This window comes from Bos mutus, chromosome 12 (assembly GCF_027580195.1).
Source record: "Bos mutus isolate GX-2022 chromosome 12, NWIPB_WYAK_1.1, whole genome shotgun sequence".
In the NCBI taxonomy this organism is placed as follows: Eukaryota; Metazoa; Chordata; class Mammalia; order Artiodactyla; family Bovidae; genus Bos; species Bos mutus.
Window position 1 is genome coordinate 72,139,575 of NC_091628.1, and position 27,298 is coordinate 72,166,872.

General features: G+C 54.9%; 1 protein-coding gene across 1 annotated transcript in view; it reads right to left on the reverse strand.

Annotated features, from left to right (window-relative positions):
* Positions 1 to 27,298, reverse strand: part of COL4A2 (collagen type IV alpha 2 chain) — a 159,603-nt gene that overhangs the window by 24,802 nt on the left and 107,503 nt on the right. The window contains exons 8-26 of the mRNA XM_070380741.1: positions 26,053 to 26,124; positions 25,681 to 25,716; positions 25,515 to 25,577; positions 23,752 to 23,787; positions 20,895 to 20,936; positions 19,979 to 20,077; positions 17,358 to 17,393; positions 16,756 to 16,806; positions 15,659 to 15,703; positions 13,438 to 13,491; positions 12,675 to 12,741; positions 11,354 to 11,464; positions 10,773 to 10,922; positions 6,469 to 6,561; positions 6,060 to 6,217; positions 3,004 to 3,076; positions 2,812 to 2,918; positions 1,612 to 1,813; positions 1,197 to 1,256 (exon numbers count right to left, since the gene is read on the reverse strand). Coding sequence (XP_070236842.1) covers positions 1,197 to 1,256; positions 1,612 to 1,813; positions 2,812 to 2,918; positions 3,004 to 3,076; positions 6,060 to 6,217; positions 6,469 to 6,561; positions 10,773 to 10,922; positions 11,354 to 11,464; positions 12,675 to 12,741; positions 13,438 to 13,491; positions 15,659 to 15,703; positions 16,756 to 16,806; positions 17,358 to 17,393; positions 19,979 to 20,077; positions 20,895 to 20,936; positions 23,752 to 23,787; positions 25,515 to 25,577; positions 25,681 to 25,716; positions 26,053 to 26,124 — 1,555 coding nt within the window. The remainder of the gene's footprint in view (positions 1 to 1,196; positions 1,257 to 1,611; positions 1,814 to 2,811; positions 2,919 to 3,003; positions 3,077 to 6,059; positions 6,218 to 6,468; positions 6,562 to 10,772; positions 10,923 to 11,353; positions 11,465 to 12,674; positions 12,742 to 13,437; positions 13,492 to 15,658; positions 15,704 to 16,755; positions 16,807 to 17,357; positions 17,394 to 19,978; positions 20,078 to 20,894; positions 20,937 to 23,751; positions 23,788 to 25,514; positions 25,578 to 25,680; positions 25,717 to 26,052; positions 26,125 to 27,298) is intronic.

The window sequence follows — 27,298 nt, forward strand, 5'->3', positions numbered from 1 at the left end:
CTTTCTTTGTCTGGAAATTTCGCCAGGGATGGAGGAAGACTTTGAAATTTGCTCTGTGACTTTGATTATGTTCAGAACCGGCCACGACTTGCTGCTGGGTTGTGTAGATGAAACCTGGAGGTGGCCGCCTCTGGCTGGGGACACCACGCAGGGGCGTTTTATCAGACCAGGGACCTGTGCAGGGGCAGCGGTTCTTTGAGAGGCCTTTTGTCCGTCAGCCTGGGATCCAGCAGGGCTCCTACCTTGGCCCCATCTGATGGCCAGAGAGGAGCTGTGGGCTCCTCTGCCACAGGAGTGGTCCGAGGTGCACACACGGCCAGCCTAGGTCATCAGAAGAAAGGACCCTGGACGTTTTCAGGGGGCTGGGCCTCCAGCCTGCAGAGCCGCACCCCCAGGGCCTTCCTGCAGCTGCGAGACTGGCCTGACCCCTGGAAGTTTTGGGGGTGCTGTTCCCGCTCTGCACCCTGGCCCGAGTGCCTGACCCACCCGCACACCCCGTGGTGGGGCCCACAGGTCCTGATGCTCTTCTCCAACCCTAGCCTGCATCTTGGGAGGCAGCCCCAGACCTCGGCTCCCACAGGCGAGCCGATGCCGCCCCGATGTCCAGATGGCCTGTCAGCCTCTTCAGCTCTGAAAACCTCACCCTCTGCGCTCTGCTCTTCAGATCCTGAGCAGGCGCCCCCTGGACTCATCCCTCTGCCTGGCTCCCCTCCTCAGCTTCTAGGCCCCCCGGCTGGAGACTTCACCTGTCTGATGGCAGCCGAGTCCACTTCTGGACTGCCCCCAGCCCCTCCACGGAGCCAGGGTCACCGGGCCTCCTGTCTATATCCATCTGCCCTGCTCTCTCAAGCACTCATTCATGGCTGGACCAAAGTCTTCTCACATGTAGACCTGATCCTCACCCTATTTAACGGGTCAATAATGCACAGCTGTCCTTCACACACATACAGACTCACGTTCTGGGTGAGAAAGCACTTATTTATCCGTTGAGTCTTACCGACCCTGTGAACAGAGGCTTCGTACTGTAGGGGCAACTTGGTGACAGGTGGTCATCCCCGGCCCTGCCCTGGGTTCTAAGGCGAGTCCGCACATGTTTCTACCCTGTCGGTGGCTCCGTGCCCCTGGCGGGACTCCCGGCCGTTCTCCATGAGCACAAACTCTATAAACAGTTTCTAGGGGTCCTGTCGTGACAGTACCTGGCTGGATGGTCTCCTGTCCGTCTGCTCCGATGGGTCTTTTCACACCCGAGTCACAATCTGGGAGAGAGACGTAGCGACAGGGTGAGGCGATTGTGCAACAGTGGAGAGTATCTGTGTGTGCACGCTGCGTGCATGTGGGTGCATGGTGGTGGGAAGGCTGGGGTGGGCGGGGCACTGAAGGCCCGTCTCTGAACTTCAGTGCTCAGCCGCTGTGCGTCCAGCACGGGTGTGGCCGGCACTGGGTCTGGAAGACCCCGCGGCCGGTGGCGCACGTGTGTGCTGAGAACCGATGCAGCAGCAAGCGCCTCGTGTGACCCCCCGCACCCCCCACCCACACACGCTGGAGAAGAGCAGCAGGGGCAGAAGCAGAGTGTCTCACGACTGTGCAAGAGGCGAGCCTGGGCCCTCGTACCAATCTGTCCTGGAGAGCCGGGGAGGCCGGGAGGCCCTGGGAAGCCTGGTGGTCCGGGCAATCCAGCATCGCCGGGGAAGCCGCGCTCGCCTTTGGGGCCTGGCAGGCCCAGTCCTGGGGGGCCCCTCTCCCCTGGAAGGCCCTTCGTGCCGGGGGCTCCTGGTTGGCCTGTGTCCCCTCTGGGGCCTTTGATGCCATCGCCCTGTGAGAAATGCAGAGCATTTCTTACAACACATGGAAGCACCAAGGACAGCCATCTTGCCAGGCTCGCTGCCTCGATGCCCAAATTCCGCGTTATGGACGTGGGGCAGAAGACAGCAGGGATGAACAGAACCCCAGTCACGGTCTGGCCAGGTCACAGAAATAAAGGACAGATGTCACAACAGCCATGAACAAGACTCTAGAGGATGGGAATCTGAGTACTTTTCTTTTCCAAGCTCTGCTTAGACCTTCATTCTCAGGAGGAATTTCTTTGAGAGAGCACTTAGGCAGATATCTGGCTAAACAGGGCAGGAACACGTTAGTTTATCTTTAGGACTTAGCACCTGTTACCGGTCTCCTATTCCCAAGGGGCAGTGCAGTGGTAAACGGGAGGAAGTCTTTGGATGAGAAAGAGCAGCGAGCTTGTTAGGATAACGAGAGATGGTGGGACCAGGAGAGCGGAAGCGGGAGGCAGAGAGCTCCCCCATGTCCAGTTCACTCCGCTCCTCGGGCTGGGATGAGCTCAGAGCAGGGAGGAGGACTCTGGTGTCCGCGGCCACCCACCCCTCGCTGTCTGCCCTCCGTCTTCCCGCAGAAACGAGGCTGGGGGCTCTGCCTCTATCACACACACTCTCTTGCAACACGGGTGTGCGTGTGTTGCAAAAGCGAAGTTGTGTGTTTTACAAGCAATCCTGGAAAAAGTGTTCCCCCCTCCATCTAGGAATCTTCAGCTGGCAGAGGGGGCGGGTCTCTCATGATACATTATGGCAGGAGGAATGTTTATTTCTGCTTTTTCTTTCAAATGTTCACTCTGGGCTTGGCTCCAACCCTAATCACTGTTTCCTTAAAAACTATGATTCCTGCTCATCAAAAGAGGACAGGTTGAGCTGGGAGGATGTCGTGCTGGTGAGTACCTCCGACGCTCAGGTGTGTGAGAACGTGGCTGACGAGGGTGAGGGCTGAGCCCCCTCTCCGCTCCCCGCACCCCGAGGTACTCACGGGAGGGCCTGGGAGTCCGTGGAACCCATCGAGCCCGGGTGGTCCTGGGATGCCGTCGCTACCTTTCAGCCCTGGCACGCCTGGGACGCCTGGCTGGCCCCGCTCACCTGGGGGAGGAGCACGGCGTGAGTCTACCCTTCCAGGGCGAGCGGAGGGCGAACGGCCTTAGACCTGCCACCCACAGAGACTCACCTTTGGTGGTGATGGTCCTGGAGTCTCCCTTCATTCCTTTGGGCCCGGGGGGACCGACGTTACCAGGGGCTCCCTATGGAAACAGACACACAGTTCCTTCTTTCTCCACCCTGGTCGGGGCCTCCGAGAAGACAACGATTCCTGCTCATTCCTGGCATCAAGCCCAGAGCCAGATACTTCTGTCCGGACTGCCCCGTGCCACGGCCACCAACCACCAATGGCCACTTGAACGGGGCCGGTGGAACTCAGATGCTGACTGTAAAATTTTAAGTAGCTAAAACTTAAGGGACGTAGTCACACATGGCTGGATGCAGAAAGTAAGAACCTTGCCGCTCAGCGTGTGGTCTGCAGGTGGGCAGCCCCGGCCTCCGCGGGAGCTTGTCAGGAAGGCAGACTCTCAGAGCCCAGCCCAGGGACGCAGAAACGCCATCCGCAAACTCTTTAACTTTGGAGAAGCGATCCTCTACCACGACTTCAAGGCTGCTAACTCAACTACGATTTTGTAGAATCTGGACAAATAGTAAGCTGCCAGGTATGAACGATGGATGTTTGTGATCGTTCAGTATTGAGCAATAAGAGTATTTATTCTATAGCTTGTCTTCCTGACCAAATCAAGGTGGGAAAAAAAAATCATACTTTAGAGACAACTCGAGTGGGGGACATTCACATTTTAAGCTGTAAAATCTAGTTTAGGTCTTTCAGTGAGCAGAAACGAGAAGATGAAGGTTTCAGGATGCATTAAAAAAATTATTAGTTAGTTTCAGCACGCCAGAACTCTTAGCTGTGGCACGTGGGATCTAGTTCCCTGACCAGGGATGGAACCTTGGCCCACTGTACTGGGACTGCAGAGTCTCAGCTACTTGACCACCAGGGAAGTGCCAGGATGCATTTTAATGTGCACGATATGCTAGTTTGGGGCAACTCTTGGTTGCTGGTATTTGCAAGAATATGGGAGCTTTAAGTGTTGGTTTAATTAAATGGAATGTTTCAAATGAAATGTTCTTTTCTCCTTAAAAAGCCCACAGATACTTGATTTATCGATTTTGTTCTTTGCAGGAAAGGGTGACATTCTCTCTGTATTTAGAACAAAGTCTCCCACTTTTGCAGGGCGTGACTAGGAGGTGTTGGGCAAGTGGATGGACACATGGGTTCATTTACTAACCGACTTCCATATTTGAGGCGTTCTTGCAGATCCTATCAGTATAGTTATTAAACCACAAAAAAACCTGTCTGAGGCTTTCCTGCCACAGATACATAAGCATACAATCAAACGCAAGCTGTGGCTCAGTGGTAAAGAATCCGCCTGCTGATGCAGGAGATGCGGCTTCATTCCCTGGGTGGGGAAGATCCCCTGGAGAAGGGAATGGCAACCCATTCCAGTACTCTTGCCTGGAGAATCCCATGGACAGAGGAGCTTGGTGGGCTACAGTCCACGGGGTTGCAAAAAGCCGAACGCAAGTTAGTGACTGAACAACAACAAAACACAAAGCCTGAGCCGTGTGCACGCAGGCGCTGTGGGTGTGTGTGCAACGCGGCTGCGCAGAGCACACGCTCCTGGAGGGTCTAGACGCTCCATGTGCGTAAAATGCTCCATCACTATACAAAGACTCGAACGTCCCACCCATTCGGCCATTACTCAGTGTGGACTCGCACCACGCACGCTTTTTCTGAATTCTTGAGCAACTTCTACGCGCTTAGCCAGGATTCGGAGATGATGCCATTTTTAAACTAGCAGGAAATGGAGCACCTAATGTGTCCAGTTGGATGAAAGCATTTGTTTTCTGGGAAGTCCCAGAAAGGGAGCAGAGAGGGGCTTTAGACCTCATTTTCACCCGCAAAACTCCCTCAGCGCGAAGCAGTTTGAGCAATGACCCTCTGCACCCGCAGCTTGGGGGGCTGCACGCTGCCTGCGTCTCGACAGCGTGGCCGCTGCCTGCGTCTGGCCAGCGTGACCGGGGGTCCTGAGCAAACATTCCTCTACTGCTGAATATGCAAAATGCTAGACTTCGCACTGTATAAATGTCCCGCAGTTCTCTTTTTAAGTAAAATAATAATAATAACAGTTTCTTTGTCTCCCCCTGAAATTTGCTTTGAAATCACGAGTTCAAACCTGCCACAAAGACCTACTCTGGACCATCTTTTCTTAGGGTGTGAAATGAGGCCCACTTAGCTGGAATCCACAGGCAGAGAATTCCACACATTCATCCAAAGTACATTCATGATTTACTTGGACGTCTCAGTTTTTATGGAGTGAAGGGAGCCTTCATAAAACACTAAATCTGAAGTACAGATGGGTTTCTTTGTTTGATATAACTCTCATAAGATTTAAAGCATACAATTCAGGGTGGGTTTCTTTTCTTTTTTAGTATTTTCACAAAGTTCTGCAACTATCACTTCTATCTAATTCGAGACCATTTTCATCACCCCAAGAAGAATCAGTCACTCCCATTCTCCATCCTTCCAACCCCTGGCAGCCACCAACCTACTTTCTGTCTGGAGAGCCCTGCTCTGGACACTTCATAGGAATGGTATCGTATGATACCTGTTCTACGGCGTCTGCCTTAATGCATGTAGCGTGGTGTCTCTGAGGGCGCCCCACTGTGGCACGTGTCAGCACTTCACTCCTCTGGATGCATGAATGACGTCGCATCTGGTGGGGACGCTATGTCTGGACTGTCCGTTTAGCACTTCTGGGCACTGGGGCCGGTGCGCGAACGCCGCAGTGAACGCTAAAGTGCAGGTTTCTGTGTGGACACGTGCTGTCGGCCTCCTGGGTCTGTACTTAGGAGGGGACTTTCTGGGTCACGCGACACCTCTATGTTTGACTTTTGAGGAAGCATCACTCTGTTTTCCACAACGGCTGCCCCACTTCACGTTCCCACCAGGAAAAGGTTTAAGTGTCTCCGGGAACATGCAGCTTTTTTTGAATGGCGCCCTGGGTGCATAAGTGCTGCTGGTCTAACGTGTATGATTCAGTAAATGAAAGCTGGGCGGGGGGACGTGGGGTCAGGTGTCAAGGTCGTCCCGTCGGTTTCCTGGTAGAACTGGTCTCTCACCTTGAACCCGGCGAACCCGGGGACGCCGTGCTGGCCGGGGTCTCCTTGGCTGCCTTTACTGCCAGGCTGCCCGTTGGCACCTGCAAAGCCCTTGGGTCCTGGCAGCCCTGGCGGACCCCTGATGAACTGATCTGCACATTTACAGTCGCCGGCGTCACCTGCAATGTGGGGGAGACGGGGTGCCGTGCTGTTTATCCCGACACGCAGTACAACCCTCCTGTGGCTCTGCAGGGGGCAGCAGGGCACGGCAGGCGGGGGCTGGCTGGGAGGACCGCACTGGGAGGACGTGCCCACTCTGGTCCTCTCACCCCTGGGCTGGGGGTCTTATTGTCATCTCAGAACCAGCGGAGGGTGGGCTGTCGCAGGAGGGCCAAGCGGCGCCCTGCCCCTCACCCCCAGCCAGCCTCACCTTTCCATCCTTTCTGTCCACGAGCCCCTGGGAACCCGGAGGAGCCAGGGAAGCCCCCACTTCCTTTTTCTCCTTTCAGGCCGAACAGAAAACCTGAGGGAAGACCCACAAAAACGGTATGTCAGCTCAGCCCGGGGCCCGCCGTCTGCTTCCTGCGAGGGAAGGTTTACAGCCGTGTCTCCCAACAGACGCCGACCCCCCTCCCCTGCCCAGCTCCAGCCCAAACGCTCTCAGAAAGACACGGAGACTTCCTTTCTGTGGCCACTGCTTCCAGGGCTGGAAAGACATGCGAACACCTGTGATTTCAGTTTTCCCATTAAAGTCTTGGAATAGACATCTTTACTTTTCAGAAAAGCTGAGTCCAAAGAAGAGTTTCGATTGTTTTTAACCATGTATTTTACTTAGGCGTTGAAGACTTGGGGTCACCATGACCTCGGGTTCCCAGAGAGACAAAAACCCAGAGCAAAACCAAGCCACGAAACGCGTGAAGGGGAGCTCTTCCCTGCTCTGCCCCGCCTGGAACGGCTGCACCTAGACACGCCCCTCCCTGCAGGCCCCAGGGGCTTCCGCTCCGGGTGCACACACGTGCACACACGCACACGTGTAACCGTGAGGATACCCTGTGATCCATCCCCTGCCCAACTTCCCCCCTCACTAGGATGGGGACCCTTCAGGCGTCCGGCCCGTCTGCAGGGCTCTGACCGTTCCAAGCGAGGACATCTGAGCTACCGTGTTGAGAAATAGACGCTAAAGCCCAGAAACGCTCCGCGTCCCTCTCGAGCGGAGCGCCCTCTCGTGGTGGGAACGAGGTTGTACACTCCCGAGAAGCACCACGGCAGGTGCTGGCGCCCAGGGTCTGGCTCGAGGTCCCGCGTGGGTGGAGACGGGCGAGGCCCCAGCGCAGGACCGTGCTGGCTGGGCTCGTGGGGGAGGGGGGCTGGAGAGGGGAGACCCTGAGTCCCGCTGAGGACTCACGAAGCTGGAGATGCCCGTGAGACACGCAGCAGTGGCAAGGTGTCCAGTTAACCGCCGGGAGGAGTTTGCTGCTCAGCGTACAGGACTAGGCTCCGGCTGTGGCAGCAGAATCGAAATGCACGGACAGCCATGGCGAGTGCCAGCCCAACAGGCCGGCAGGACTTAGACAGCCGTGGTTGCTCGTCAGCTCTTACTGCTCACAAACACTGGGAGCTAGCCTGTCCTTCTCGAGGCTAAGCACCCTGTGACTCCACACAGACGACACTCTGCACGAGGCACCCCCCGCTCCACACTCTCTCCTGGCATTCTGCATTTCAGAGGGAAGGTCGGGGGCTGATAGCTTCAGGGACACTGGACCCGGTTCCTGAGTTGCCCGATGCCAGCTGTGGCCATTTTGAAACTTCGCAGAAAAAAAAAAAGCAAGACCTTCAAGAGGCTATAAAACCTCTCCCTATTCTTGAGAAAGGGGGGCACGGTTCTCAAGGCACTAGCCTGCTGTGTTTCCCCTTTGCCTGGCAAAAATAACAAGGCACTCTTTTCTATTTCCTCCAAACTGTCTCTGTGTTTCTATTTGGCATTGTGGACAGGGAGCCAAGATTCTGGCAACGGGGATGCAGTTGGGGACAGCTGGTACATCATGGTGTTAAACTCCTGTCAAAGCAGGAGTCAGCTGGGTGGAGAGATACCGGCAAGGAATTCCATCCTCCACGGGATGGTGGAGGGGAAGAAGGAGGGCCCAGCGAAGGAGCCCCAGAAGGAAGGGGAGAGAGCGAGCCAGGGAGCAGTGTGTGGAGGGGGTGCCGGCCGGGGGCTCTGATGGAGCAAACGGTACCCAGCGTAGGCTCCATGGGCACTGGGGGCCAGCTCAAGAGCGTGTCAGCCTGGTGGTGGACTGAGGGCTTTATGCTATGTCTCCAAGTTCTCCTGATGAGTTAGGAGAAGCTAGTATTACAGGGAGGTATTTAACCATGGATACTTCAGGGGTGCTGGCTTTTAAAATCTGAGACAAAGACACTGTGGGTGTTCTTGACACTGTTTGCAAGTCTAGCCAGAAAAGACAGTTCGGGGCTCTCTGAAGGCGCACCTCCCTCCCTCCTTCCTACACTGCCTTTTCTCCATCTGATATATTAATTAAATTAATAATTGCAAGCGAGTCCTAAAGAACAGCAGTGAGCCCCTGTGATCTTTCCGACACGATTTTCCCGAAGTGGCCGTAAGAAGCCTGGCCGTATCCCGACTTATTCTAGAGCAGAGTGGAACTCTGCCAACAGTCATCCTGGTTAACCGAGCTGGAGCTGGGGGTAAGCAGACGCTCGTTCAGAAAGAAACTGTCTTCATGGTTCGCTTTTGCTGGAACCGCGAAAGACTAAAAATTCTGGTTTCCATCAGTAGCAACACAGAAAACCGGATGAAATGCAGATAACAGGAAAAGAATCCAATGATTTTGTTCCGGGGGAAAGACCAGAGAGCACTGTAGGACTCAAGATCATCAATGTTAAATTATGACTGTTCACAAAACTATTTTAAAAGGCCATTATGCTTGACTACTTTTTGTACAAGAGATTGCTTCTAAAAAGTGATTTGGGAACAATGTGTCTCATGGGGTAAAATGAATACTTCAAGGAGAACTTAAGTTGTGTGCTCTTAAATTTTTAAGTTGATAAATCTATCAGACACCATTTCGTCTATTTTATAAATTCTTTTTTCAGTTAACCATATGGACCAGAGATTAGTTCACGTGTTTACAGATGACTTCTGAGTAAGTTGTAGATTTACTAAGTAAGATTTATGAAGCCAGATGGTATGCGTTTGTGTCTTTATCGAAATGGAATTTAGTTACAGGAAGGATGGCAGGGTTAGCCTTCAATCACCACCTTTTAAAGAGGCATATTTGTATGCTTTTATTTTTAATACATCATGTTCTGTTGCCAAAAAAGGGAAAAAGCAACAGACCATTGACTCAGGAAATGTAATGCTCAGAGAAACTTAGCCATTATCACAGATGGTACAGGACTAAACATTACTGTCAGGATAATAAAAAATATTAGTGATTACACTGCTCAAACCACTTGGCAAATTCCAGGGAAATATCTGTACTGAAATTTTTCAAAACAATATAAGAATCTGATTTTTGCAGTTGAAGGGAAATTGGGAACAGAGAGCCAGAGTAACTGAGAAGACAACTGGAGCCAGAGAAGTAACTGCTGCCTTCTCTCCTCAGAGGAGCAGGTACCAATGCGCTTCTCCGGCCTCTGAAAGTTTTTCTTCTCAAGAGACAGCAAAGACAGTGACAAAAGCCTCGTCTCTGAATCTCCCTTTTAGCTGGACCCACACACACTGCTGTGCTGTGCGCAGCCGCTCAACAGTGTCTGACTCTTTGGGACCCCAGGCCCGACAGCACTGGGGTCCAGACACCATGCTTGTCTAGTCTGAGGACTCGGATCGTCCGTCTGGGCCCCCGGGCTGCTGTGTCCCACCGAGGGTGCTACAGCCACTCCTGGCGTCAAGCGTTGCCGCCTGTTCAGCAGTGGCTCCGGCTCGAGGGCGCCCGGAAGGCAGAGCCTCAAGTCTGCCCCGCGGGGTCAGCCCAGGGCAGGGGGCGGTCACAGCGGGCCCTTCCCGTCTGCACCCCGGATGGTCAGTCCAGGGCAGGGGGCGGTCACGGTGGGCCCTTCCCGTCTGCACCCCGGATGGTCAGTCCAGGGCAGGGGGCGGTCACAGCGGGCCCTTCCCGTCTGCCCTGCGGGGGTCAGCCCAGGGCAGGGGGCAGCCACAGTGGGCCCTTCCCGTCTGCACCCCAGATGGTCAGTCCAGGGCAGGGGGCAGTCACAGCGGGCCCTTCCCGTCTGCACCCCGGATGGTCAGTCCAGGGCAGGGGGCAGTCACAGTGGGCCCTTCCCGTCTGCACCCCGGATGGTCAGTCCAGGGCAGGGGGCGGTCACAGCGGGCCCTTCCTGTCTGCCCTGCGGGGGTCAGCCCAGGGTAGGGGGTGGTCACGGTGGGCCCTTCCCATCTGCCCTGCGATGGTCAGCCCAGGGCATGGGGCAGTCATGGCGGGCCCTTCCCATCTGCCCTGTGATGGTCAGCTCAGGGTAGGGGGTGGTCACGGTGGGCCCTTCCCATCTGCACCCCGGATGGTCAGTCCAGGGCAGGGGGCGGTCACGGTGGGCCCTTCCCGTCTGCCCCGGATGGCCTGCCACCTCCTCGCCCACCACCCGCCACCTCGTCCACAGAATTATTTAGCAGAAAAACCCAAGTGAGAATGCGGCTGCGACCAGGCCCCTTTGTCCGGACCGGCATGCCCCGCCCTTGAGTTTCCCTCCACTTACCGTCTGGGCCGGGCGGTCCTGGGAGCCCGGGGGGACCGCGGAGCCCTGGCTGCCCATCAGTCCCTGGGGGGCCGGGGTACAGCGCGGGGAAACCCTGTTCTCCTGTGAAGCCTTTGGGTCCCATTTCGCCCGGCAAGCCTCTCTTCTCATCTGAAAATCCAACAGTGAACACAGCCTTGTTAACCCCCGGGATTCAGCCACGGTGCTGCTGTGCCCCGAGACCACCCTGGACCCGTGGCTTACGGTCCAGCCAGCGACCTAGAGGGCGATGCCGCTGGATATTTCATCAGCACCGTTCCACTGTAAAAAGCCCCTCTGCCCGCCCCCAGAGGACAGCCGGAGAGCTGTTACAACGCTTGGACGGCTGCGCTCCTCCCAGCCAGCGATAGACAGAACCACGCGCGTTACCGTCAGCAGCACGTCTAGCTTAGTTAGGACACAGCAGCTCTGTGACCACATTGAAACGCAGTTGAGACGTAGGCACGCTCGGGCCCGCTGAAGGGACAGAGCGCCGGCGAGGGGCGGGGCTCGCGGGAGACCCGCGTGCACGTCTTAGCTTCGAGGCCATGGAAGCTCAGTACCTTCGTCTCCGATGGTTGTGCCGGGCCGGCCTGGCAGGCCGGGGTCTCCTGGCACCCCGCGGTCTCCTGGCTCCCCGGGGGCTCCTGGGGATCCCGGCTCACCTCTGACACCTGGAACCGAGACAGACACCCCACGATGAAAGGACCGCTGTCCAGGCCTCGGGGCAGACGTTCACACTCTCGTCGGAGGTATACGGACTGATGCCCTGTCCATCGCATGAGGCACGCAGGGTCCAAATGTTCCATCTATGGTGGCCCTGCCTTCAGGGAGCTCATTCTTAATTAGATAAGGCTGATGTTGCAGTTTAGTCGCTCAGTCACATCTGACTCTGTGCAACCCATGGACTGCAGCCCGCCAGGCTCCTCTGTCCAGGGGATTCTCCAGGCAAGCATACTGGAGTGGGTTGCCATTTCCTCCTCCAGGGGGTCTTCCCGACCCAGGGATGGAACCCATGTCTCCTGCATTGACAGGCAGATTCTTCATCACTAAGCCACCCAGGAAGCCCAAACAGGGTCGATACAAAATTCCTACAAATATTATAAAACGAGACAGGCCCAGAATACCAAAACCATATGGGAGGTTTCAAAGGACGGGAGGGTTATTTGGGGGGAAAATTTGACTTTGAGGGACCACGGAGAATGAAAATAATAGTGGACAGTATTTCTGAGCTTGTGAGTGTGTGGGCTCAGTGCTACACGCTTGACCGACATTCGATTCCCGTAGAAGCGTGCGCCTGGATAGTATTACAGCCGCCGTGTCAGAGGGCAGAGGCGCCAGGCTTCAGAGAAGGTGACCTAACAGCTGGTGCAGGCAAGGGACAGTGGAGGAGGGTCAGGGAAGGACGTCCAGGGGGCAGGAGACGGCGGAGGAGGGGTCAGGGAAGGACGTCCAGGGGGCAGGGGACAGTGGAGGAGGGTCAGGGAAGGATGTCCAGGGGGCACGTCAGCCAGACGGAAGGCTCAGAGCGGGCGCACCCAGAGCTGGAGCAGAAACCAGGGAAGGTGCTGGGCAGCACCCACGGAGGCCTGGCGGGCACTAGGCTGGGCTTCCGCGGTGCTGCTGCGGGTGGCAGGGCGGGAGCCCACACGAGGTAGGCCTGAACGAAAGCCTTTCCTGGCGGAGGAAAGCAGGGTGCGCTCCGTGACACTCCTCTTATCCCACAGGGAGGGAGCGTTCATGAGACAGGTTCTCCGAGGTTAAGTGCTGAACAGCACTTCCCCTGTTTTGCTTAGAAAGGCTTTCCCCTGAGCTCACGGCTCTGAGCCCACAACAGACGACAAAGCCCTCGAGACGTGAGCGCGAAGAATGAGCAGCACAGACCTTTGGCCACGGAAGGATACGGGGAGTAGGCCGGGGGGCCGGGGGGGCCTGGGTCGCCCCTTTCTCCCTGGAGAAGGAAGACAGGGAAACGAGAGAAGGTTAGTTGGCCTCTCGGAGCTCTGCACCCGAAGGCTGCTTCCAGATCCGAGAGGACGACGAGCCGGGCGGGGATGTCGCCCACGCTCCATGCCCGCACTGGTCAGTCCAGCCTCCCGGCTGCCAGCCAGACACGCTGGCAGAGGACGGAGCGGGCGGGGTCCCTCTCACCCTGAGACCCCTGTCAGACACCAGGAGTGGCCAGGGGACCGCCTGCCTCCGGGCAGACTCCTCCGCGTCGATGACGCCATCGGATCGCCCGTGAGGGTGAGCCGGGGGTGTGTGCCCATGCCCGATCTAACACCATCCGGACGGTGAGACCCAGATTCCACGAGCCGCCTAGATGTCTCTGAGCCTCGCCTGCCCCAGAAGGCCTGGCTGCGAGCCCTCTGTCCTCATCAGCGGTTCCCTGCCTGGTGGGGTATGCCCCCTACCTTGCTGGGTCCCCTGACAACTGGAGCAGCTGTGGCCCGAGTCCTCAACACCCCCTGCCCGCCCATGGAATTATTCATGGGAACCAGGGGCCCCCACCCTCTCGTTACTATGTCCGCCTCTCTCAGCCCCCTCCCCCCTTCTCCGATGAGGGTGGACAGGAGGTGATCAGACCACCACCCGGAGGAAGGAAGTGAAAGCTGCCCCCTGCCCCCCAGAGGAGACCTGAGCCCACCTTGGGTCCTGGCAATCCGTCAGGGCCTTGGTACCCGTCCAGTCCTCTGCTTCCCTGCAGGAAAGATGCTTGGTGCTTATTTTATCTCTAAAATATAAAGGCATGACCAGTGTATTGTAGCTAACAAAATCAACTGTCCCTGGGATTCTCCAGGCAAGAACACTGGAGTCCGTAGCCTTTCCCTTTCTCCAGGGGATCTTCCCGACCCAGGGATCGAAACTGGGTTTCCTGCATTGCAGGCAGATTCTTCACCATCTGAACCACCAGGGGAGTCCAGTAAAATCAACAATAATTGGTTAAAATCACCTTCTACCCCCTTGGCATTCAATTTTCCCTGACTTTAGTTTCAAACGTGTCTTTTTAAAGTTGCTTTGCTTGAATCAGGATTCAATAAAAGTCAAACCATGGCGTTTGGCTGGGAGGTCTCAGCTTGCTTGCTTCTCCTCCTTTCTACCTTTTCAGTTCCCTTTCCTGTGGCTGTTGAGGAAACGGTCATCTGGGTGTGAACACCCCACGTGGTGGACTGGTCCACTCCATCCTCCTGGAGCTGGGCCCAGGGGCTCCTGGCCCCCCGGCGGGCTCTGGATGGCTAGTGGCTGTTAGGTCTTGGGCCTCCATCCTCCTGGAGCTGGGCCCAGGGGCTCCTGGCCCCCGGCGGGCTCTGGACTCTTGTGGCTGTTAGGTCTTGGGCCTCCTTAGGCTCAGGTCCGCCTTTTGAGTTTCTTGGAGGGTCCTGAGTCCTTCCTGCTGAGTCACACACAGTAACTGCCCTGATGTTGGGACTTCAAGACTGACCAGTGGGGTAGAGTGTTGGCAACCTGATCCACTTATTAAAACCAGCTCCCAAGGTGGGTTCTGAAAATTTTTAGTTAATGCCAACTAGAAGCATGAAGCCTCTTCATTTAGAAGCTTTTGCTCTTGACTTAAAAAATCTCTAATTGTAATGATCGCATTTTAATTCCCTTGAATACTTATTGAAAGGTAAGGTTTACCCATATGGGCTGCATCGTATCTGGATAGGTATTTAAAGCTTAAAAAAAAAATCTAGAAATTTATTCCTTCTTGCAAAAGAATATATATACTAAGGCCCCCTAAAATCAGAATGCCAATGGGATAAAAATGTGCATTATTTGATTACCTTACAGGATATTTTGAAATCCAGGAGCATGCATGATGAAAGTAACTTGGTTTAGAATGAACTAAGATTGGCTTAATTCGGTATTTTATGTTGGGCCTCTGGTTTAGACCGACTCTCTTTCATACTAAGTGAAGACTGGAAAGCGAAGGCAAACTTCTCTGATATTAAAAGTGACCACCTGCCTAGTGACTGCCCCATGACACGGGCCAGAGCCTGGATGGAGCCTGGAGCGACCGTGGAGTCGGTGACCAGGCATGCTGACCGAGCCGTGTCCAGCGAGACACAGCCAGCCGCTCAAATGATGCTGCCCGTGTGGACGTGGAACCCCCGAGGAGCGCTGGGTGGAAGACACGCGTGGAGAACAGTGCAGGGATGCTCCCTCTCCCTGGCTAAACTGCAGGCATGTGAGCACATGCCCTTCCTGTGGAGCCCTGGTCTGATGGGCACCGGCCCACGGGCCCAGGGGTCTGCGGCGGGCGGCGGGGCATGTACTCTGTGCCTGAGTGAAGACAGCGAAGGGTGAAAACAAAGGAATCGTCACTAAAAAGACCTATTTATGCGTCTTCTCTCTCGTAAGATCCAGCATTCAGGCAGCCCTACGCCTGATCCAGATTCAAAACGCATTTCTCACCGAATGTTTGCTTCCTACAAAGGGGACTGAAACTCCTTCTTCGGAACCCGGGATAAAGACAACAAACTGGGTCGTCCCTGAAGGCCAGTGAAAACGTGAGCGATCACAGATGGAGATGCGGGCGGACTGTCGGCCACCACGCCGGCCCCTTCTTACAGCACGCTGGCGGTGACACAGGAAGGGTCAGACTGGAGGCCCCGGGGCTGCGGCCAGCGCGGGGGGAGGTGACCGGCGGCCTGGGGCGGGGGGACCCCGTGCTGGCCTGCCAAACGACAGAACATGTGAGCGAGCCCCACGCCTCAGGGATGACGGGGAGGCGTCATTTCTGCTCCTGCACACGTGGGGAAGTTTTAGGGGGGGCGTTTTTTTCTGGGAGGCCCCAGTCTTCACATGCGACCTCTGTAAGGGTGTCTCAGGCCTGGACTAGATCGCATTTCACGCCCCAGACTTACTTTCTGTCCCGGCAAGCCTTTCTCACTGTCGATGCCGGGGGCACCCTGGATTGAAGAGAAAACAGAAGCGGTGACAGCTGAGAACATGCAGCGACATTTCCTGGGCACTGTCACGGCACCTGCCTGGCTAAGTCAGTAAATCCTTTGCTATGACAATGCTGACTCCATCTAACGTCCTCTCCTTCCTGGAGGAGAGGCATCAATTTAGCGATGTTTTCACCTCATGCATCCTGGCTGTGACTTAAGAACCGTGGAGAAACCCATAAACACAGCACAGGCGAAACGTACAGCCAGAAGGCGCCCCGCACCCTCGTGCTCTCAGTCTTCGTTCTGATTTTTGGAGCTGACACTCGTCCTTGGGTGGCTGTGGCCCGTCGCCCCAAGGTCACTGTCTTTTTCTCTAGCCCGTCTTTGCCCACCTTTCCAGCTCACTGGGGGGTGGACTGGGCCAGCTGACTGAGCTCGGGCCGGTGGAGGGCGGTGTGCCCTCGGGCCAGGAGCGACAGGGGGCAGAGCCTCGAGAGAAGACTCCCCCCCACCCCATCTGCCCCACCAAGGACATTTTTCTTGGACTCTCGGGGCAGCAAGAAATTGACTTGGTTGGATATAGCCTCCATTTCTGTTACCATGGAGTCATTCGGGCTAATACCAGCAGAAACGCGTCTGAGTTCCGTTCATGTCCCTCCTCTGAAGCGGGGAGCACGGTCTCAAAACCCCCAGTTACTGGGTGGCAATGCTGTGTCGGTCAGCGCAGGCTCAGGGTCGCAGCCGACAGCCCACGGAGGGGCAGGACCCTGACAGTGAGCGTCAGGGATCGGGGTTGGGGGCAAACCTCTGTATTTTCAGGCCAGTGCTGCTGTGCACCGAGGGCTGGGGGCTCCAGGGGCACAGACTGTGACGTGACAGCAGGCCGCGAGGGCACGCTGCACAATGCTGGCAACAGAGCCAGGGCCTTAGAACAACCAGGCCGAGCAGGGCCTCTGGGGACAGCCAGTCAGTGTACCGTAGATCCACAACACACGCTCGTGGGCATCAGCTGTACTCCAACAAGCAAGGAAAGGAAAATAAAGTCAAAGCAGCAGGTGCAGAAGCTTTACCCGCGGTCCCGAGAAGCCCACGATGCCTTCTTCTCCCTTCAAGGAGACGCCCTAGGAGAGAACAGAGAGACCACGCTTCACGGTCTGCCTGCTGTGGGGGCTATTCTTAGTGGCCCCCGCTGCGGCCAGCCTGCCTCTGTCTCTCCAGCTCCACGCAGGACGTGCTCCTAGGACGTCTGCAGTCGGCTGGGATGGTCATCACCGGGCATCGTCCCCTGGTAAGTGGCAACGGGGAGGACTGGGGACTCAGGGGCAGCGGGACCCAGATGAGGGAAGGCAGAGCGGTGACACGGCCGGGCCCTGGCCAGGAAGCCGCCACAAGCCCGCCCGGGCCTGCCCTCCACCGCACTGCTCTTCTGAGCGGTTTGGGCTCATTGATGAGCTTCAGAAGAGGGTGGTCAGCCGGTGCTGACTCTGCCGAAAGAAGACATCCTGACACTGTTTTCTGAAAAACTGAGAGAAACGATCACCCTTTCCTGCCACAGACGTGTGGACTGGAGACCAGAGCTGTGGGTTGGTATGCCCCGGACAGTCTAACATTGTGATGGGACCCCGGAGAACGTGGGAACCACGAGAAGAAGCATCTTTATTCCTTGACTTACTATTCTCCCTGGTTCTCCCTGGCTGCCTTTTTCACCCTGTGAAGATACGAAAGACAAGAAATGCTCATTAATTCATGAATAGTATTTTAAATGGATCAGGATTTATGACATAAGGTGCAGAGTATTTTATACAACTGCAAACAATGAATATAAACGGATTGTAACAAACAACTCCCTAAACCTCTTGGCTTCAAAATTCACATTTTCTTGGATTTTCACAATATGGACGAAATTGTGTGTTATTCTGATATGATCTCAAGACTGTCTCTTTTCTGCCTGTGAGTTTCCTGCAGGGCCCACAGTGGCAGGGCAGGTGCCTGGGGGACAGCCCCAGTGATAACAGAGGGGCTGTCATTTGATAATGAAACAGCGAAAGATCATTCAGGTGAAAGAGGATAAGGCAGTGGAGTGGGGGGAATCCTCTGAGGACAAGGCTCATCAGGAGCGAGTTAAGGTCCTGAGCGAGAGTGGCTTTGGAAAGCAACGTCAGTTTTATTTCTTTCAAAATAATTTTCTGTCTTCGTTTTTGGCTGCGTGGGGTCTCCACTGCTGCATGGGTTTCTCTCTAGCTGCGGCGCGTGGGGGCTTCTCTGGCTGCGGCGCATGGGGGCTTCTCTCTGGCTACGGCGCGTGGGGGCTTCTCTCTGGCTGCGGCGCGTGGGGGCTTCTCTCTGGCTGTGGTATGTGGGCTTCTCATTGCGGTGGCTTCTCCTGTTGCTGAGCACAGGCTCCAGGGCGTGTGGGCTTCAGTAGTCACAGCCCCCGGGCCCTAGATTGTGGCTCAACGGTTGTGGCGCACGGGCTTAGCTGCTCTTTCCCCACCAGGGATCGAACCTGTGTCTCCTGCATTGGCAGGTGGTTTCTTTACGACTGAGCCACCCATGACGTCATTTATATGATCAATTTCCCCCATTTCTCTCAGTCTAAAATGGGGAAGGAAATGCAGTGATGGGTCCGTTCACCCATCAGTCCTAGGACAGCTCCCAGGATCCTGCAGTTCCGGGCTGCCCCCTGCAGGCTGGCCGGGGCCAGCCCTGGGACCCGTCGCCTCTGCAGTTCAGTCCAGTTCAGCCCCTCAGTCGTGTCCGACTCTTTGCGACCCCATGGACTGCAGCACGCCAGGCCTCCCTGTCCATCACTAACTCCCGGAATTTACTCAAACTCATGTCCATTGAGTCGGTGATGCCATCCAGCCATCTCATCCTCTCTTGCCCCCTTCTCCTCCTGCCCTCAACCTTTCCCAGCATCAGGGTCTTTTCAAATGAGTCAACTCTTTGCATCAGGTGGCCAAAGTAATGGAGTTTCAGCTTCAGCATCAGTCCTTCCAATGAACACCCAGGACTGATCTCCTTTAGGATGGACTGGCTGGATCTCCTTGCAGTCCAAGGGACTATCGAGAGTCTTCTCCAACACCACAGTTGAAAAGCAACAATTCTTCGGTGCTCAGCTTTCTTTATGGTCTAACTCTCACATCCATACATGGCCACAGGAAAAACCATAGCCTTGACTAGATGGACCTTTGTTGGCAAAGTACTGTCTCTGCTTGTTAGCATTCCCTCTTAGCTGCAGAGAACAAGGAAATGTGGTTCAGCCGCTCAATGATCTCAGCAGGGTCGCACCTGCTCTGGCCTCACTCCATCCTGGGCTATTGTCCTGACACTGGACGGGGGCCCTACTCTGCTGATGGTCAGGTCCCCCCAGGAGCCAGAGTCCCTCCTGAATCCACCCCGATGACCCTGGAGGCCCTGTCCTGCCTGGTGGTCCAGGGCTGTCCTGCTCGCAACCTGGCTGGCACATGACCGTCCACTCTGGGCTCGCAGCAGCCGCTGCCCAGGCTGCTTCTGTTAGCGGTCAAGTCACTCATAACGCCGCAGCTGCACAGACTCACGTCCCCTGTGGGGGGGTCCAGCCTGCCCTCTCCCGTCCGTCCTCCGGCATTCACACCGCATCTTGACAGATGCTCGAGAGACAGGGATCAGGGTCTACGTTTGGGATTTTTGCTTTGGCTCCCGTGACCTTTTATGATGCGTCTCAGCCCGGCCACCACCCTGCGCCCTACGAGGTCAGTATTCTACCAGGTCAGTGCTTCGGTCTTTATTAAGCACAAGGGAACCAGAAGGCTTAGGACGGGTGAACGGTCTGTCTGAGTGAATGAGTGATAGAGAAGGGTGTTAATTTTTATTTAGACTCTAAGAGGATGCTTTTAATCAAACAAAACATTAACAGAAACTACAAGAGTCAGAAATCTGACTTTGACCCAAGAAGCCCACAGGGACGCTCCATGTCAGCAAAACGTAGGCTTTCTTTTGCTCACACAGCTCCATGTCCTGGCAGTGAGCTGTGCCGCGACCACTGGCTATGTCTACACTAGAGACTGAAGACGGAGCTGATTCTTAAATGGATCCACGTGTTGGTTCCAATTCATCATGATTACGAGCAATGATACTGAGACGCCTGCGACTGTGGTCAGTGCTTTCAAACACGTAATTTGCTAATTCGGTGGGGAGGGCATTTCCACTTTGAATGTGACTGTTTGAATAAGACCAAAGAAAGCCACATCTTTTCCTCCTCCTCCTGTTAGTTCAAATGGGAGCGCGTCAGTCTTGCTGCAGCCCCTTTACCTTATACTGCTCTGGGAGAAGCTCGTACACCGGCGTGGGCTTCTCGACGTAACCGTTGTCCGGTGGAATCCCGCCGGGCCCCTGCAGTCCCATGTCGCCCTGTGAACGGTTTAGCAAAGCGATTGTCTTTAGACTGAAGGACACGACCGAGGTTGAATAAAAGCACGATCCCACCGCAAACTGCTGTTTCTGTCTTTGTGTATTATCACACGTACATCAATTTTAATAGTTTACAATCATAAGATAAAAATCGTATATAAGCCTGGATGGCAGGGGGTTTTGGGGAGAATGGATGCATGTACATGTACGGCTGAGTCCCTTTGCTGTCCACCTGAAACTGTCACAACACTGCTAATTGGCTGTACCCCAACGTGAAACGTTTTAAAAACGTAAAAAGATCACATAGGATAAAGTAACAGTAAGGTAAGATCACTTGATTTCCACTTGCATTAACAATCATTTAGAATTTAGGCACATAAGCTGTTTAGCTTGGTCACAATTTGCGGTTGCATTTGCTTCAGTGGAATTATCTCCTTACGATGAGTTTCTGTACAAGGAAGTCATTTGGCCTGTGCGCCGAATGTTTTGGTGGTTACTGCTGTGTTTTATGCTACTGCTTTCTAAGACTGGTGCCCAAGACATAAATCAGAACGGGCGTCCCAGGTGGCACTAGAAATAAAGAATCCACCTGCCGATGCATGAGATGACAGAGGCGCAATTCATTCCCTGGGTCTGGAAGAGCCCTGTCTTGCAGATTCTAACCACCACTGGAGCCTGTCTGGTAACCTGACACTTGACAATGATTGTTTCCTTTCAAACGGGGTATTTGCAGAGCACCTCAGGATAACAGCATAAAATGAAGACATCAGAATGAGCCGTCAGTATTTCCTAATTCAATCTAGTAAGTTTCCTTTACCTTTTCACCTTTTTCTCCATAAAAACCAAGTCCTCTGTTGCCCTGAAAGACAGATGGCTTCTGTAAGTTTAAAGTCAATAATCACAGTGAAATGAAATTGTCTTTTTTTAGAAAAAGAAATCTAACATCTGTGTATTTGCAACGTCACTGGACAACTATCCTTCCTAATATTCTGGCTTCAGCTCCCAGGAGCGAATTAACACAAAAGGAAAAGAAATGTCTTTTCTTTTGCTAATTCCGTATATAAACGGTGTAATGCAAGTCTGAGTCCAGATATCACATAAAATGAACGGGAGCAAATCGAGACGCTGTACGAGTTGCAGGAAGTGGCCCCTCACGTTGCGCTTTGAGTGTTCACTAAAACTAAACCTTAAGTGACAAAAATTGTGGGTTCATAAAAATGATATACTAGTGTTTTAGTAAAGCTCTGCTTTTAAGGAATTTGTATTTTACACTTTAAGCAAAACCTGAAAACCTGGGCTAAGAACAGCTGCTCTGTCACCCCTGGGGACACGCTGCAACTTGCTTCAGATTGCCGGTATATTTTACTGCTCAAATCCTGATGACCAAGAAGCTGACAGTGACTCCCTCCTTGCGGCCCTGGGCTTTGACAGTCCAGGGCCCCTGCTAACTCACTGCTAACTCTCCCTCAGTCCCCTGGACCACAGGGTGTGGACATCACCGAGGGGGAGACTGTCATCTCCTTGGACCGAAGCCTCACGGCGAACAGGTCATGGAGCTCAGGTCTGATCCCAGGCCTTCCGACTCTACAGGTCAGGTCTCAGAGCGTCTCCTTGGGTTCTGGCCCCTCTGGGCTCGGAACATAGCCGTTTCCTGCCTGGGATCCCAATCTGAGGACCGTGATTCATACTCTCCTCTGCCTCAGGCTTTCTCATTTTGGTAAAACAATCCTAAATTCACAGGAAGATGTCCTAACTCTCTTAATGATGGTGTTCTTTGGGTTTAGCCAAACTTTTCATCATCCGTTCTGCTTCAGAGGCAGACCGGGAAAGCGCCCCGGCGTGTATTTGACGGTTTCATGAGAGGAGTGTCCACGCGTGGGTGGGAGGGCTGACCGCCCGCCAGGTGGGCCACGGGACAAACCACGTGCAGCTCAGGAAGGCCCATGTCCCCTGACTGCCCACGGCTCTGCTGCCCTCCCGGGGCTCCTGTCCCCGCCGAGATGCAGGATCCCGGGGGGCCCACCCAATCTCCACACCACACAGCCCCCTGCCTCTGATGCCCCGAGTTTCCACAAATAGAAACAAAGCCTTTCATTAATTTTTGCTTTCTCTTTGCTTCCTTCCCACCTGGCTGGGGAGCTGAAATCAAAGCACAGAAATGCAGCCAGGCCAGATGAGAATGAGATCTGCTTGGGACCCCGACATCTCCCTGCCTCGCGAGCCGGTGTCCAGGGCACCAGGAAGTGACCTGCTGGAGGCCTGGGGCTGTTTGTGCTGCAGCCAAGTGGGGATCTGAGGCGACCCTGGGGCTCCCCGTCCCATCCTACATCTGCGTCTCTTGGCTCTGGGCCGTTCCCAGCCCGCCCTGGGCGGCAGGACGGCGGGGAGCCGGGTGGGGGGTGGGGGCGGGTGGGCAGAAGCCTTAACGAGCTCCAGCCGCAGCCGGAAGCTGAGTCAGAGATGATGGGAGCTGGGGTCGGGGTGGTGACAGCTGAGGTCTCCAGGCGGCAGGGAGATGGGGTTTCTGTGGGTCAGGCCTGGGAATGGGCGGGCTGGGGAGGCGTCCTTGGCTTTACACAGGCCATGGAGTGGTTCTGAAATGTTCCTAACGGTAGCCCAGTATTTCTGACTCATGTCGGGATTTGACCAAATACATCCCTCGCCAGCCTCCTACGGCTTGTCCTGGACATTTGTTTAACTTTCCCAGGTCACCTCAAACCCAAATTCTGCCCACGTTCCCGACAGGCCACCAACTTTGTGGTGCACCAGCCCACTGAACCGTCTTTCTCTGATGGAAAGAGGAGGGTGTTGGGGCAGCCCACTGAACCGTCTTTCTCTGATGGAAAGAGGAGGTGTTGAACCGTCTTTCTCTGATGGAAAGAGGAGGGTGTTGGGGCAGCCCACTGAACCGTCTTTCTCTGATGGAAAGAGGAGGGTGTTGGGGCAGCCCACTGAACCGTCTTTCTCTGATGGAAAGAGGAGGGTGTTGGGGCAGCCCACTGAACCGTCTTTCTCTGATGGAAAGAGGAGGGTGTTGGGGCAGCCCACTGAACCGTCTTTCTCTGATGGAAAGAGGAGGGTGTTGGGGCAGCCCACTGAACCGTCTTTCTCTGATGGAAAGAGGAGGGTGTTGGGCCAGAGCCTGGCTTGAAAGAGGAGGGTGTTAGGGCAGCCCACTGAATCGTCTTTCTCTGATGGAAAGAGGACAATGTTGGGCCAGAGCCTGGCTTGAAGCTCCCTGGATACACCCCCAGAGGCTGACAGCACGCTCTGGGAGGGCCCACCTGCACCCAGGTAGGAAGAAGGCCCCCGGCTCCCCGCACCACTCCAGCTCTGTCTTGCCCTGTTCGTGAGAGAGCACATTATGGGTAAGCAGGGGTTGTCCCCGACGTACATTTCTAATCACACATTCCCAGCTGGACTTTCATGCGGCCACAGGAATGCTGTGTGATTTGCAGACAAGAGTCATTCCACGCATCCACTTACTTAATGACTTCATGCATGGATTTATTCTTGGAGTTTAGAGCCTTGTCTTATAACTCTATATACAGTCCTCCTCATGAGACAAACGACGTTACTTGTCAGCCAGGTAGTTCCATGGTCAAGAAGGAGACACAGAAACATGCGAGGCCCCGGTTCCCTCCCCCTCACCCACCACGTCTCCAGTAACTTACTGGCTGTCCTTTGGGTCCAGGGGGTCCAGGTGGTCCCTGCACAAACACAAAGAAATCTGTCAGCTGTTTCCTTTATCCCAGGACCCAGATGGCATCTGCTCGGGAGCCCTGGGAAAGCTGTCCGCTGTGTGTTCAGCACACCGAGGAGGATGCGAAGAGCCTTCTGGCACATTCGTCTCGGCGGGGAAACGGGGCTGGAGGGCGGAGGACGGGGGGTTGGGCCCGGTTCTCAGGGTCTGCGGCTGCCCAGGCACAGCTGCTGCTGATTTGCCTTTCTGAGCTCAGGCTTTTGACCTGACCCGGGTCCTGCTCACGCTGGCTCTGCTCCCTCCACGAGGCCCCGGGCCCATTCCTCCAGAGAAGGCCCCTGCTGGCCTCCCATGCATCCCCCTACCCGGCACCATCTCGCACTTCCCGCCGCTGGGCTGGCAGGCAAGCACGCACAGAGTTAATCTACAGCCGGCCCCTCGGCAGGGCTGGGAATCCGCCCGCCAGGATCACCTCGTGCTCCCGCGGAGCAGTCCCCGCCAACGCCACTGAGGGTGGAAGCTTTACACGTGCCTTAGAAGAGCCAGGCGTGTTGATGTAGAACAGGTGGGGGGCAGGGGGCCGTGGGAGGCCTCAGTGGTTCGTGTGAAGACCCGGAGGCCGGCACCTCAGCTTGGGGAGGCGGGGAGCACCCTGCTGTTTATTTCCCGGAACTGAGTGTGTAAAGCAGGGGACCCCCCAGCCCCGAGGCCCGCGTTCTGTAAACGGGTGGCTGTGTGTGTACAAGGGCTGAGAGCACCTTGAAACATGAGCCCGTCTCCTTCCCTTCGGCCAAATCTCAAGGCTGGAGGGCTGCTGGGGAAAACGACCAGCACGGCCCCGGGGAACTGTGCTCCGTAGAGACGTGATCGATTGTTGCGACTATTATCCGTGGTCTGAGGGGAGCGAATGAGCACTCGCACCCCAGCTGCTGGTGTGACGGACCTGCCCTCAGACACACGTGTCCGCTGCCTCTCCGCGGGTCCCACGGCCCCCGTCCACGGCCACCTCAATCTCGGGGCACGGTGTTCTCTGAGAAGGACTCTCTCCCCTGCAGCCACAAGCTCTCCCTGAGTAACTTAAGGCCTGATTGTCTTATTAATAAAAAACGTGGACTAGGAGAGAGTCGGGCGCTTTGCAGGAGCCTGTCCACCTCTCGGTCTCTGTGCAGCGGGAAGGATCCGCAGTGGCCAGGCCTGGGGACTCTCCTTCCTTGGGCAGGCCCTCCTCCAGCCAGGGGTTTGGCTGCCAAGCCTTACTCCTGATTAGACTTGCAGGAGGAGGGGACACCTGTAGACCGCCACTCAGGTGGGGCCCGAGGGTCACTTGGTTAACTGATGTCCGGCATCTCACCTGTCACGGTGGCTGTGCCCAGCTGCCTTAGCCCTGCTCTGAGGCCTCGCCAGCAGACCCCATTTCCCCCCTATGGACCTGCGGGACACTGGTCTGCTTTGCTCGGGATGACGGGCCCCTGTCAGCTGGTCAGCTGTGGGGCTGGGAGAGTGTGTGCCTGACTGGAAGGGCTCCAGGCTAGTGCTAGGCCAAAATCTGACCTAGCTGGCGTTGAGTCTTCACTCTCAACCTTGATGGCGGCAGCGGGGACAAGGGACAGCCTGGGTGGTCTTGGCGACCACGTGTGTCAGGCACGCCGTGAGGCCTCCGCCAGCATCCGCACTGCCTGCATCTCGGAGGATGTTCCACACCCGCGAGGGCGAGCACGTGAGCCTGGAACTTACCGGTCTTCCTGGGGCTCCAACCGGACCCATCTGTCCCACGGGCCCAGGGCGGCCGGGAGGCCCCTACGGACAGGCAACGGAGAAGGCGGTTAGGGAGGCAGGAGGGGTGGAGCCCGGAGCCCTTCAGGTTCTGCCCGGTCTCTTCTCTAACAAAAGCAATGCTTACCTGCAAGCCGACCAGTCCCGGCTCTCCAGGTTCCCCCTAATGGAGAAGAAAGAGTTTGAAGAGTTTCAGCTTTTAAGACTCTGTGGACTTGGTTGCACTTTACTTCAGTGTTGGAAATAAGCATATAAAACACACCGGCTGTCTAAGGACTCGGTGATGTCAGGTATGTAGACAGCCGCACTGCCGTGAGTTTGAGGAGGGCGGCCCGCAGTTAGTGTAAGACGGCCGACAGCGTGGCGGCCAGCGAGAGGACCTTGAAATCAGTGGAGATTCTGGCTTGTGGACACTGTGCGTCCCCCCGCTCGACTCAGAGGTCACTCTTAATGGGGAGTGTACACGGGGCTCGGTCATGCCCCGTCCCTGCAGACTTACCCTGTATTTGTCGCGGTCCTCTGAGGACAGAGCGTAGGGCTCGCCTTTCTGCCCTTTCGGTCCTTGGGGCCCCTGAATGCGCACATGCGGCATAGGAAGAAAAACAGCAACGGTCCGTTACGCTCAGCGCAGTGACATGACGGGAGTCACTGCCTGCCCCCGTTCGTGGGCGATGTCCAGCTGTTCTTATGGCCAAACGAGACTATTCTGAACATCCAACTCTACCTTAACCGCGAGGTGAGACTTTTACTTTCGTATTTACCCAACAGCATCTTTCTTAAAGTTAAAAGAGAAATATTCAACAGGATTTAATGTTCAGAAACCCAAGTAAAGGTTCAGCAAACGAATACTTTCCTCTCCCAAACTGTCCCTTTTCTTTGTCATGATACTATTCTGTGTCTTCTTTGCATTCGCGTACTGAAATATCGACACATACGCTCCGCAGTACTATTTGTGGCAGAGATTCCGGGTCATCCGTGAAAAATGGGATTGTGTCGAGTATACTGTGTTGGCCAAAAGTTGGTTTGTGCTTTCCGTGACATCTGAATGAACTTCTTGGCCAGCCCAGTACATGACACACAGGTACAGAAGCACACAGGCCTTTTAGTATCTACATATAAAACCTGCATTTTAAAATGACTGATACATTTATTGATAAGGAAAGCTATGATATTAGAATAGAGCAGAGTGTAGCTTACTGATAAGTTGAATCACATGGAAAAGAAACAGCCGGCAAATGGGGAGCTGGAGGGCAGAGGTGTGAAGGTGACTGGAAGTCGGTCAGCGTCAGGGAAATGCAATGAAGATTGTTAATGCTGCCCTTCCCTCACCTTAAAATACTTTTTAAGTAAAAAGTTTTGCCAAAAAGTGTTAGTTTAACCCTGAATTTGGAATATATTGCTATACGGTAGCAACACATTATCAAAAAAGATTGTTTGCACAGACCCTAAAAAATAAATGAGGTCATGAAATAGATCATTATGTGAAAGTTCTTCCATTAAGAAAAGTAAAGTCTACCTTGTACATCCTGGAGAACAAAACTGTTTTTTCATGTCACAAAGGATGTTAGAATCTAATAAAATGATGACTAATAGAGAAGTCCGTTCAAGGTTTAAGCTTTTTAAAATTTTAGTTCCACGATTCCACTATTATTCTTGCTATTTGAATGGGAGGAAGTGATGGTATGCTTGGGAGACAAACCCATTACCTTCTACTTAACAGGCAAAGGACAAAGGGGAAATGGAGC